Raw genomic sequence first — 13,540 nt, forward strand, 5'->3', positions numbered from 1 at the left:
TCAGCATGCATTTGTAATGGAAGACCTTTCCCTCTGCTCCTTATCAAACTGCATGAACATGTTCTTTATCATTGTTTTTATTATTATTATTTTTTGGCTTTGTTGTTATTTATTATAAGAGAATGTTTTTGGAACAGCATAGACATAAAACATAGAGCATTATAATACAATACAATATCTCCAACCCATAATGTCCAGTATTTTGCATTTTAGGATGTCTAAAGGACAATGTAGAAAGTTATCCACGTATACACTCAGTGGCCACTTTATTTGGTAAATCTATACAGTGTCTCGTTAATGCAAATATCTAATCGGCCAATTATGTGGCAGCAACTCATTCACAAAAGCATGCAGAATGGTCAAGAGGTTGAATTGTCATACAGATGAAACATCAACATGGAGAAGAAATGTGATCTAAGCGACGTTGACCATGGAATGATTGTTGGCGTCAGATGGTGTGATTTGTGTATCGCAGCCCACAAGTACTGCCTTGCTTCTGACACCAACATAGTATCCCCATAACTTACTAATCCTAACCTGTCCATCTTTGGAACGTGGGAATAAGCCAGTGCACCTGGAGGAAAACCATTCAGTCATGGGGAGTATATATAAACTCCTGACAGATGGTGTTTAGAATTGAACCCAAATGACTGACCCTGTTACGCTACTGTCCACCCACAAGGCTACCATACAGTTTATTACAGAAATATGCTGCTGTTCTGAGGACTGATTGATTGCATTCCAATTAATAACCACTTCTGGGATATTTCTGGGAATTATTTCTTACAGTTCAGCATTAATTATCAGTGAACTATAAGGGAGCAACATATTTTAAAGCAATGCCTGAGTAGCCAATAATACAGAATAATCACCACAGGGGTAGTGGTAGAGGCAGATACATTAAGGATGGTTAACAGACTCTTAGACAAGTACATCGATGGAAGAAAAATGAGGGTGATATGAGATGAAAGAGTTAGATTAGTTTTAGAGTAGGCCAAAGAGCATGTACTGTGCTGTACTGTTCTATGTGTTATCTTTAGTGAGATAGTAGTGAATCTGTTTAATTCATTGCCACTGCTGACTGTGGAAGCCAAGTCATTGGGTATATGATGGCCTTTGAGAAAGTGCCACACGTGAGGCTGCTTACCAAGTTAAGATCCGATGGTATTACAAGAAAGTTACTAACACAGTTACCATTGCCTGAGTGGTAGGAAGCGGCAAGTGGGAATAAAAGGATCCTTGTCTGGTTGGCTGCCAGTGACTAGTGGTGTTCCGCAGAGGTTGGCATGGGACCACATCTTTTTATGCTGTATCTCAATGATTTAGATGATGGCTATGTTACCAAGTTTGCAGATATTACAAAGATTGGTAGAGGGGCAGGTGGTGTTGAGGAAATAGGTAGGCTACAGAAGGACTTAGACAGATTAGGAGAGTGGGCAAGAAAGTGGCAAATGAAATACAATGTTGGAAAATGCATGGTCATGCACTTTGATAGTAGAAATAAATGTGCAGACTATTTTCTAAATGGGGAGAAAATCCAAAACTTGAGATGCATACGGAGTTGGGAATCCTTGTGCCGAACACCCTAATGGTTAACTTGCAAGTGGAGGTGGTGGTGAGGAAGGCAAATACAATGTTAACATTCATTTCAAGAAGTCTTGAATACAAGAGCAGGAAGTGATGCTGAGGCTTTATAAGGGTCCAGAGGCAGTTCACCAGGATGATTCTGGGAATGAAAGGGTTATCATATGAGGAACATTTGATGGCCCTGGGTCTATACCCGCTGGAATTTAGAAGGATGAATCGGATATCATTGAAACCTTACGAATGTTGAAAGGCCTAGACAAAGTAGATATGGAAAGGATGTTTCCCATGGTGGGGGGAGTCTAAGACAAGAGGACACAGCCTCAGGTTAGAGGATGTCCATTTAAAACAGATGCAGAGAAATTTCTTTAGCCAAAGGGTGGTGAACTGGTGTTTTTAAGGCAGAGAATGATAGATTCTTGATTGGATATGGCATCAAAGGTTACGGGGGGAAGGCTGGCAAATGGGGTTAAGAAGGGGAAATAAGAATCAGCTATGATTGAATGATGGAGCAGACTTGATGGGCCAAATGACCTAATTCTGCTCCTATGTCTTATGGTCTTATATTTAAAATGGAGGTTGATAAGTTCTTGATTCGTCAAGACGTCAAAGGTTACGGATCAAATGGCCTAATTCTGTTCTGATGTCTTAATTTGGCACTGCAAGGAATACACACAGTATCTCATTAGGCATTTTAATCCTATATTTCCTATTATATATTTTTATTTAAAAGATAAATTTCTTGGCATTAAATTCAAAACTGTGATGAACGTTGCTTCCATAGCCTGTGGAATGTTTGTATATTTTCTGATGAAACAAAGCTAGATGTGTCCTACCAATATTAAACCCTTAGTTACTATTGTCAATCCATTCCTGTTGATACATCACTGTTGTCTGTATTTTCATTTTTATTTAATTAGGTTGCTTGTCTATTTTAAGATGAATATCTGTGTTGCACAAATGTCCTTCCCATGCAAGGAAAGAAAATTATTTAGTCTGGCTGCTTCCTTACAGAACTGCCATTTTGTGTGTGAGCTTCAGAATCCAGTGACACACAAGAAGATGTTAAAGAAAAGAGTTATGCAAAATATCATTGTAATATTAATTTTAAAGAAATGGAGCTATTATCTTTTTCTTGTCTTCATTTTGCAAAATGATAGTTAGTTAGTTATGGTCCTCTCAATATTTATCATTATCTGGTCAGATAATTAACCAGCATCGAGTGATGTTGTAAGCTCAGACAGTAATTCACCCTATTCTTATCTATTAGCAATAACCAAAGGTTTCCAATAAATAGCAGCATAAGTTGCCAATGTTCTATTGAAACTGTTCCTCTTACAGTTTGCTGAGCATGGCAGAAGGATTGGTGAATTCACAGGGTCTGTAGCTCATGACCTAAGGACGCTTTCTTTGTGGGTGACTGATAGTCAACGATACCATGTGTCTAAATTTATGAGACAGAAAACAGCATCTGGAGCCTTTTTGTTTGGAAATGCTTCAACTATTTCCAATGCGTTAAGGAAAAAAATCTTACCTCTCAATTTAATAACAGGATTTTTCATTCTGCAATTTGGACATAAATTCCCTCATTGTATTTTGCCAAAATGACATTTTGTCTCTATTTTATTTTTTAATGTTTTTAAAACTGATCAAATTTTGTTATACTGTAGATGCCTAAAAGGTTTCATAACCAACTTTCATACATTGTACTCTCAAAGGCCTCTTTATTAGTTTCATTTTATGCTTAATTAAGTGGCCACTGAGTGTATGTTCATGGTCTTCTGATGCTGTAGCCCTTCCACTTCAAAGTTCAATGTGTTGTGCATACAGAGAAGTTCTTCTGCACATCACTGTTGCAACACGTGGTTATTTGAGTTACTGTTGCCTTCTTGTCAGCTTAAACCAGCCTGGCCATTCTCCTCAGACCTCTTATTAAAAATGCATTTTCACCCACAGACTGCCACTCACTACATGTTTTTTTTATCAAACCATTCTCTGTAAACTCTAGAGGCTGTTGTGTGTGAAAATCCCAGGAGATCAGCAATTTTTGAGATACTCAAACCACCCTGTCTGACATCAGCAATCATTCTACAGTCAAAGTTACATAGATCACCTTTCTTTCACGTGCTGATGTTTGATCTGAACTGAACTCTCTTGACCATGCCTGCATGCTTTTTTGCATTGAATTGTTGCCATATGGTCAGCTGATTAGATATTTACATCAACAACAAGTGTACAAGTCTAACTAATAAAGTGACCACTGAGCGTAAAATATAGATTGTAGCTTTTAACTTGACACAATTTATTTTTTAAACAATCCTCTACCCCTTGCTAGAATGACAACATAAAGAGAAAGATTAAGCTACATCTTCCCTATTTGCTTGATACAGATTTTCATTTGAAATCCTGATTTTAGCACCAACATTTTCGCGATCATCTTTATTTCCTTATTTTAAAATTTATACTTTTACTGACAATCTCTTTCTGTGCTGTATTGTTCTATGACTCTATTTCTAGTTTTTGTAAAGATATGCTTTTCGTTTTAGTACTGAGGTTTGAAAATACACTTTCTTTCAGTGAGGCAATTCCAAGGTGTGAAGTGTCCCTTTTGCCTCTAATTAGCCTATATTGCTCTCAGCATTTCCTATCCATCTATCTATCTAAATGTTGTTTAAAATTGTAATTATATCTGCCTCTACAGCTTCCGCAGGTTTACCCTTCCATATACCAGCCTTGATTTGTGAATATACTCCCATCAGGTGCCTTTTAAACCATTCCACTCTTACCTTAATATCTTTCCTCTTGCACCTTAAATTAACTGCCAAGAATCAATTATATTTGCCCCATACTGTACATTTGTACATACTGTATTAGGAATTTGCTGAGCTGTGTTGGCACAGCATCTAGTCTTATGGAGCAGACTCGATAGGCCAAATGGCCTAATTATGTAAGGAATTATATAAAAATAAAGTTAGAAGTACAGATATGGAATAAAATGTACATAAATACCAGCATGTATTTACGATATAAACAGCATTATAAAAGCCTTTCTCAGCTTAAAATTGCCTCCTTAAAAGAAAACACGTTTTTAAGCCTTGGTGTTATGTGTACAGGCAGACAGACATACTTTATTGATCCCGAGGGAAACTGGGTTTCATTACAGTCGCACCAACCAAGAATAGTGTAGAAATATAGCAATATAAAAACATAAATAATTAAATAATAATAAGTAATTAATTCCAAGTGGAAATGAGTCCAGGACCAGCCTATTGGCTCAGGGTGTCTGACACTCCGAGGGAGGAGTTGTAAAGTTTGATGGCCGCTGGCAGGAACGACTTCCTATGACACTCAGTGTTGCATCTCGGTGGAATGAGTCTCTGGCTGAACGTACTCCTGTGCCTAACCAGTACATTATGGAGTGGATGGGAGACATTGTCCAAGATGGCATGCAACTTGGACAGCATCCTCTTTTCAGACACCACTGTCAGAGAGTCCAGTTCCACCTCCACAACATCACTGGCCTTACAAATGAGTTTGCTGATTCTGTTGGAGTCTGCTACCCTCAGCCTGCTGCCCCAGCACACAACAGCAAACATGATAGCACTGGCCACCACAGACTCGTATAACATCCTCAGCATCGTCCAGCAGATGTTAAAGGACCTCAGTCTCCTCAGGAAATAGAGACGGCTCTGATCCTTCTTGTAGACAGCCTCGGTGTTCTTTGACTAGTCTTCACAAAAATTAAAAATGCAGAATAGTAATATTTAAAATTTGTATTTCTAATCCAAATGCTCTGCAAGGTATAGGAAAATATTGACTTCCCCTTTTATCCTAACTCATAAGCAATGAAGTTGACAATTGTGAATTTTTATGACACTACCCATCTATCTAAGTAATCATACAAAGATTGAGGGATAAAATTAGACTATTTCTATGGAAATTAGAATTCTGGGAAATTAATCTACAGTCCCCAAATGATAGTCAAATTACAATCACTAAACAAGGCAACTTTTGTGTCCAGGTTTGTGGACGATACAAAGACAGATGGAGAGGCACATAGTGTTGAGCAAGCAGGGAAGCTGAAGAAGGACGTTCACAGATTCAGAGAAGTACATAAGATATAGGAGCAGAATCAGGCCATTTGGCCCATCAAGTTTTCTCTGCCATTTCATCATGGCTGATCCAGTTCCCTTTCACCCCAAACTCCAATCTTCTCCCCCTATCCCTTCATGTCCTGACTAATCAAGAATCTACCAACTCTACCTTAAATATACCCAATGACTTGGTTTCCACAGCTGCCTGTGGCAACAAGTTCCACATATTCACCACACTCTAGGTAAAGAAATTCCTCCTTATCTCCATTCTAACTGGACGTCACTCTATTCTTAGACTCCCCCACCATTGGAAACACATAAGAAAATGGGCAAAGAAGTGGCAGATGGAATACAGTGTCAGGAAGTGAATGGTCATGCACTTTAGTAGAAGGAATAAAAACGTAGATAATTTTCTAAATGGCGAGACAATTCAAAAATCAAAGGTGCAAAGAGAGTTGGGAATCCTCATGCAGAATTCCCTAAAGGTTAATTTGCAAGTTGAGTTGGAGGTGAGGAAGGCAAATGCAGTGTTAGTATTCATTTCAAGAGGACTAGAGTATAAAGGCATGATTGTAATTCGGAGGCTTTTTAAGGCACTAGTGAGGCTTCACTTGGAGTATTGTGTGCAGTTTTTGGACCTTATCTAAGAACGGATGTGCTGACATTGGAGAGGGTTCTGAGGGGGTTCACGAGAATGATTCTAGGAATGAAAGGCTTATCATATGAGGAGCGACTGATGACTCTGGGCCTTTGCTCGCTGAAACTTAGAAGGATGTGGGAGGTGGATCTCATTGAAATCTACTGAATGTTGAAAGACATAGGTAGAGTGGATGTGAAGCGAATGCTTCCTATGGTGGGGGAGTCTAGGACCAGAGGACATAGCCTCAGAGTAGAGAGATGTCCATTTTGAACAGAGATGAGGAGGAATTTCTTCAGCCAGAGCGTGGTGGATCTGTGGAATTCATTGCCACAGGCATCTGAGGAGTCTTTAAGTCATTGGGTGTATTTTAGGCAGAAGTTGATAGGTTCTTGATTAGTTAGGGTGTGAAAGTTTACGGGTAAAAGGCAAAAGAATAGAGTTCAGAGGGAAATGGATCCACTATGATGAAATGGTAGAGCAGATTTGATGGGCCAAATATCCTAATTCTGCTCCTATTTCTTAATAGTCATTGTCTTAAACAGGTAGTTGGAAGAAGGTATAGAGTGGATAACAGAGTTAAGTTCTTTACACAGAGAGTGATGAGTGTTTGGAATGTGCTGTCTGGGTGTTGGTAGAGGCTGATACATTAGGGACATTTGAGAAACTCTTAGTTAGGCACATGAATGATAGAAAAATGGTGGGTTATGTGGGAAGGAAGGATTAGATTGATCTTCAAGTAGGTTAAAAGATCATCACACAAAAGGTGGCCTGGTCTGTACTTTTCTTACAAAGTGGTCATTATGTTGCTAAACTGCGGTGATTAGGCCTTCGTTGGTTGTTCAAGAACCAAATGGTTGAAAGGAAGCAGCTGTTCTTGAACCTGGTGGTCTATGATAAAGGATTTATAAACCATTCCTCAAAGGGACAGCGGCTACTCACCTGAATTGCTCTGACAGGATCAGCAGACCTTCAACTTCTAACACGGATTGGTTTATTATTCTCACGTCTGCCAAAATGCAGTGGCAAGCTTGTCTTGCATGCTGTTTATTTAGAGCAGAGTTTCCAACCTTTATTAACTGAGGGGTCTGAGGACCCCAGGTTGGGAACCTCTGATTGCCACATCATGTGGCAAATCATTACACAGGAGACTGAGCTAAGATAAAGTAAAACAACACAATTCAGAATAAGGAGAGAAAGTGTAGTGCTGTGGGGCCTGTAGTGTTCCTGTGTTCTATGTTCTAAGCAGCGTATGAAATAAAATCCCACTGTTTCACACATCAGGCCTGAAAGCTGTTTGAAAAGTGATTAGAATTTTATGCATTTATATTTCTCAGCTAATTAAAATTGTCTGACCATGGATACATTCCTTCTCCTTCAAGTCAGCACTTTACTTAAATACATAAATTCAACATGCTGAGTTAATCACTAAAACTAATACATTCTTCTGGTCCTAACACTCCATAACTCAATCCCCACCGCTGTCCATATGGAGTTTGTGCACTGCCCCTGTGACCTTTGCCAGAGTGTCACACTAACTGCTACATGACGTGCCCCATGCAAACGATGTAAAAGACAAACAAGGCTACAATGCAATGAGGAAGTATTGTGTTGTTTGTGTTAACAACCAATGTCCCAATAATGTGCTGGGGGCAGCCTGCAAGTGTCACCACACATTCTGGCACCAGCGTAGCATACCCATAATATTCAACACAACACAAGCAGCATCCACAACAACAACAGAACAGAACAAGACAACAGCAAAATAAACCCCTTTGCCCTCCTGCCATCCAACTGCCCTCCTCACACACACAGAGGCTCCAACCCCTCGCAGGTCGCCTCCAGGTCTCCATTTCTTGGCCCCAGACTCTCTAACCTGCAGACAATCCATACTTTCTGAGACACTTATAAATCTACTTAGCTGACTCAGCATAGTTAGCTTTGCCAATTATCTACATTAACAGCAAAATCACCTTGAAGTGGAATAATGTATTTACAGACCATCTTAATTATCAATTTATCAATCAAAATTTAATTTAGGCTGTAGAATGGTGAAACAAGAAATATGTAACTGAAGACATGGAAATTATTAAAACTATACATTTTTACTTTCATACACTGATTTTAAGACATAACACCTCAAGACATAGGGCAGAATTGGATCATTCATCCCATTGAATTTGCTCTGCCATTCCATCATTTTCTTTCAAGTATTTATTCAGTATCCTTTTGGTCATGCTGTTGAATCTGTCTCCACCACCATAAGACATAGGAACAGAATTTGGACACTCAACCCATTCAGTCCGCTCCACTATTCAATCATGACTGATTATCCCTCTTAGACCCATTCTCCTGCCTTCTTCTCATAAGCTCTGATGTTCTTGCTAATCAGGCATCAATCAATCTCCACTTTAAATGTACCCAGTGACTTAGCCTCCATAGCCTTCCGTGGTGATGAATTCCACAGTTGCACCAGCCTCTAGCTAAGAAAATGCTTCCTCATCTCTGCTGTAAAGGGACATCCTTCTGTTCAGAAGCTGTGTCCTCTGCTCCTAGTCTTTGGTTAAAGACATCCTATGCATGTCCACTGTCTACGCCTTTCAATATTTGATACGTTTCAGTGAGATCCCTCTCATTCTTCTAAATTCTTTTTCTTGTTTTCCTTACCAGGCAAGGCTTTGACATTCCTGCTGCTGCAACCTTCCAGCAGTAAACTTCCGGCACACAGCACAATCCGCAGGACTGCCATTGATTTGATTGGCCGTGGCTTTACCGTGTGGGAGCCCTATATGGATGTATCAGCTGTGCTGATGGGACTTCTAGAGCTCTGCGCTGAGGCTGAGAAACATCTTTCCAAGTAAGTAGAATATTAAAATAACAGAAGGCTGAAGCAATTTGGAAAAGGTGTCTTGATTACAGTGGTTTGTTCTATACTTGTGTAAAAGTAACTTCCCCTTCTGCAGTCAGCTGTCTGTTTTTTCATGAATATTCAGGGACTCTCATTAGAAGCTATAAATGAGGAATGAGAAAGCATCTGTTCAAGTTTAATTGTCAATCAATTAAACACGTGCATACAGCTATATGAAGCAGCATTCTCCAGGGCAAAGGTCACATACAAAATTAGCCCAAGATCCTGAGCGGCATGGCCTGAAGATTTATTGTGCATGGGGTATTGTCCTGGAGCCATGTTTATGCAAGAACAAACGTGCAGCAGTTCCTCATCTCGCACTGGGTCAGCCACAGACAAACGCAATCCAGCTTGTCTTCCAGGGAGCGACAGTGGAGAGTAGCATTTGTGCATGAGCCGGACCGTAAGGGTAAGTTCCCAACCCACGATGGATTCCAGTGTGCCTGCCGCTTCCCTGTTCTCTCCTATGCTGCCTCCAGTGCTTCCTCCCTGTGTGGCTGTAATATAAGAACATATGAAATAGGAGCAGGAGTAGGCCACCCGGCCCATTAAGCCTGCTCTGTCTTTCAATAAGATCCTGGCTGATCTGGCCATGGACTCATCTCCACCTACCTGCCTTTTCCCCAAAACCCTTAATTCCCCTACTATGCAAAAATCTATCCAAACTTGTCTTAAGGTTTACTGAGGTAGCCTCCATTGCTTCATTAGGCAGAGAATTCCACAGGTTCACCACTCTCTGGTAAAAGCAGTTCCTCCTCATCTCCTTCCTAAATCTACTCCTCTGAAACTTGAGGCTATGTCCCCTAGTTCTAGTCTCACCAGTGGAAACAACTTCCCTGCCTCTGTCTTATCCCTTTCATAATTTTATATGTTTCTATAAGATCTCCTTTCATTCTTCTGCATTCCAACAAGTACAGTCCCAGGCAACTCAATCTCTCCTCATAGTCTAACCGCCTCATCTCTGAAATCAGTGAACCTCCTCTGCACCACCTCCAAAGCCAGTATATCTTTCCACAACTAAGGAGACCAAAACTGCACACAGTACTCCAGGTGCAGCCTCACCAGTACCCTGTCCAGTTGCAGCATAACCTCCCTGCTCTTAAATTCAATCCTTTTTGGAAAGAAGAACATTCCATTTGCCTTCTTGATAGCCTGCTGCACCAGCAAACCAACCTTTTGTGATTCATGCACAAGCACTCTCAAGTCCCTCTGCACAGCTGCATGCTGCAGTCTTTTACCATTTAAACAATAATCTGCTCTTTCAATTTTCCTTCCAAAGTGGATGACCTCGCACTGACCAACATTGTACTCCATCTGACAGATCCTTGCTCGCTCACTTAATTTCTCTATATCTCTCTGCAGACTCTGTACCTTCTGCACAATTTGCTCTTCCACTCAATTTACTATCATCAGCAAACTTATGTACACTACACTTGGCTCCCTCTTCCAGATCGTTAATGTATATCATGAACAGTTGCGGGCCGAGCACCAACCCCTGTGGCACACCGCTCACTACTGATTGCCAAACAGAGTAATACCCATGTATCCCAACTCTCTGCTTTCTATTAGTTAAGCAATCCTCTATCCATGCTAATACATCACGTCCAACTCTATGCATCCTTATCTTATGGATAAGTCTTTTATGCGGCACATTATCAAACGCCTTCTGAAAGTCCAAGTAGATAATGTCCATCTGTCCTTCAGTAACAGATGATGCCTCAGCAGAGGGCCTGGTCCCTGCAAGATCTGTGGCCATGCAGCTCCCCTCTGTGTCAGTCTCACTAGTGTGCAGTATTGCAGTATTATCAATGTCCAGTAGGTCTTGTGATATATAAAGGAAATGCTTCAGACAAACATTTGCGCCACTTATTGGACCCGGAGAGGCTACTGCGATTAAGTGCACTGTCATCTTACTGGAAAATGACCATATTCTAATTCAGGCAATGCAACAACAGTCATTTTGTAAAATAACATCAAGGTGCTCAACATTTATGTAAAGAAAGAAAATCTGAATGTTTCCACAAATGAACACGTGGAGGGAAACTAAGCACTTCTGTGAATCACTTTATAAATGGTGCAGGATAGACAAAGGAGAACTGGTAGATGTTGTATACTTAGATCTTCAGAAGGCTTTTGATAAGTTGCCGCACATGAGGCTGCTTAACAAGCTGAGAGCCTGTGGTATTAGAGGGAAGGTACTAACATGCTTCAAGGATTGGCTGATTGGCAGGAGGCAAGAAGTGTGAATAAAGGAAGCTTTTTCTGGTTGGCTGCCGGTGATTAGTAGTATTTCATAGTGGTTGGTGTTGGGTTCCTTTCTTTTTACGTTACAATGCCTGTAAAAATTATTCACCCCCTCCCCCTTGGAAGTTTTCATATTTTATTGTTTTACAACATTGAATCACAGTGGATGTAATTTGGCATTTTTTGACACTGATCAACAGAAGAAGACTTCTGTATCAAAGTGAAAACAGATCACTGCAAAATGATCTAATTTAATTACTTATAAAACACAAAATTGTCGATTACAGAAGTATTCCTCCCCTTTAATACGACACACCAAATCATCACTGGTGCAGCCAGTTGGTTTTGGAAGTCACATAATTGGCTAAATGGAGATCACCGTGGCAGTTAAGGTGTTTCAAATGATTGTAGTAAAAATACACCTGTATCTAGAAGGTCCAACTGCTGGTCAGTCAGTATCCTGGCAAAAACTACACCACGAAGACAAAAGAACACTCCAAGCAACTCCACAAAAAGTTATTGAAAAGCAGAAGTCAGGAGATGGATACAAGAAAATTTCCAAGTCACGGAGTATCCCTTGGAGTACAGTGAAGTCAATCATCAAGAAATGGAAAGAATATGACACAGCTATAAATCTGCCTGGAGCATGCTGTCCTCGAAAACTGAGTGACTGTGCAAGAAGGGGACTAGTGAGGGAATTCACCAAGATACCTATTGCAACTCTGGAGGAGTTACAAGCTTCAGTGGCTGAAATGGGAGAGACTGCGCAAACAACAACTGTTGCCCAAGTGCTTCACCAGTCACAGCTTTATGGGAGAGCGGCAAAGAGAAAATGTCGAAAAAAACTCACATGAAATCTCAGCTGGAGTTTGCCAGAAGGCATGTGGGAGACTCTGAAGTCAGCTGAAAGAAGGTTCTATCGTCTAATGATACCAAAATTGAGCTTCTGGTCATCAGACTAAACGCTATGTTTAGCATAAGCCAAACACTGCACATCTTCAAAAACCTGCCATCTCTACCATGAAGCATGGTGGACTCTGCATCATACTATGGTGATGCTTCACTGAAGCAGGCCCTGGAAGGCTTGTGAAGGTAGAGGGTAAGTGGCAGGATACTTGGTAGAGTGGAGGAGCAGAGGGATCTGGGGGTACATGTCCACAGATCCCTGAAAGTTGCCTCACAGGTAGATAGGGTAGTTAAGAAAGCTTATGGGGTGTTAGCTTTCATAAGTCGAGGGATAGAGTTTGAGACGCGATGTAATGATGTAGCTCTATAAAACTCTAGTTAGGCCACACTTGGAGTTCTGTGTCCAGTTCTGGTCGCCTCACTATAGGAAGGATGTGGAAGCATTGGAAAGGGTACAGAGGAGATTTACCAGGATGCTGCCTGGTTTAGAGAGTATGGATTATGGTCAGAGATTAAGGGAGCTAGGGCTTTACTCTTTGGAGAGAAGGATGATGAGAGGAGACATGATAGAGGTGTACAAGATATTAAGAGGAATAGACAGAGTGGACAGCCAGCGCCTCTTCCCCAGGGCACCACTGCTCAGTACAAGAGGACATGGCTTTAAGGTAAGGGGAGGGAAGTTCAGGGAGGATATTAGAGGAAGGTTTTTCACTCAGAGAGTGGTTGGTGCATGGAATGCGCTGCCTGTGTCAGTGGTGGAGGCAGATACACTAGTGAAATTTAAGAGACTACTAGACAGGTATATGGAGGAATTTAAGGTGGGGGATTATTTGGGAGGCAGGGTTTGAGGGTTGGCACAACATTGTAGGCCGAAGGGCCTGTACTGTGCTGTACTGTTCTATGTTCTATATGTTATTTGTAGACTTACCCAGTACCAGCTGTTCCTATTCTACTTTTCCCAGCTCTTGTCCAATACCATTATGAATAGCCTTTTCAAAATTTAGCACTTTTGTTTGAGGTCTAGTCTTATTCCAGTCCATAACTATTTGAAAACATAGCAAATTTTGATCACTGTTCACAAAATGCTCTCCCACTGAAACTCCAATCATCTGGCCAGACTCACTTCCTAGCATGGCTCCTTCTCTGATTGGATTGTATAAATACCAT

General features: G+C 40.8%; 1 protein-coding gene across 5 annotated transcripts in view; it reads left to right on the forward strand.

Annotated features, from left to right (window-relative positions):
- Nucleotides 1-13,540, forward strand: part of wdr7 (WD repeat domain 7) — a 573,837-nt gene that overhangs the window by 386,396 nt on the left and 173,901 nt on the right. For all 5 annotated transcript variants that reach the window (XM_073064130.1, XM_073064129.1, XM_073064131.1 and 2 more), the window contains one exon: nt 8,986-9,172. In XM_073064130.1, the coding sequence (XP_072920231.1) occupies nt 8,986-9,172 (187 nt within the window). The remainder of the gene's footprint in view (nt 1-8,985; nt 9,173-13,540) is intronic.

This window comes from Hemitrygon akajei, chromosome 13, assembly GCF_048418815.1.
Source record: "Hemitrygon akajei chromosome 13, sHemAka1.3, whole genome shotgun sequence".
NCBI lineage: Eukaryota > Metazoa > Chordata > Chondrichthyes > Myliobatiformes > Dasyatidae > Hemitrygon > Hemitrygon akajei.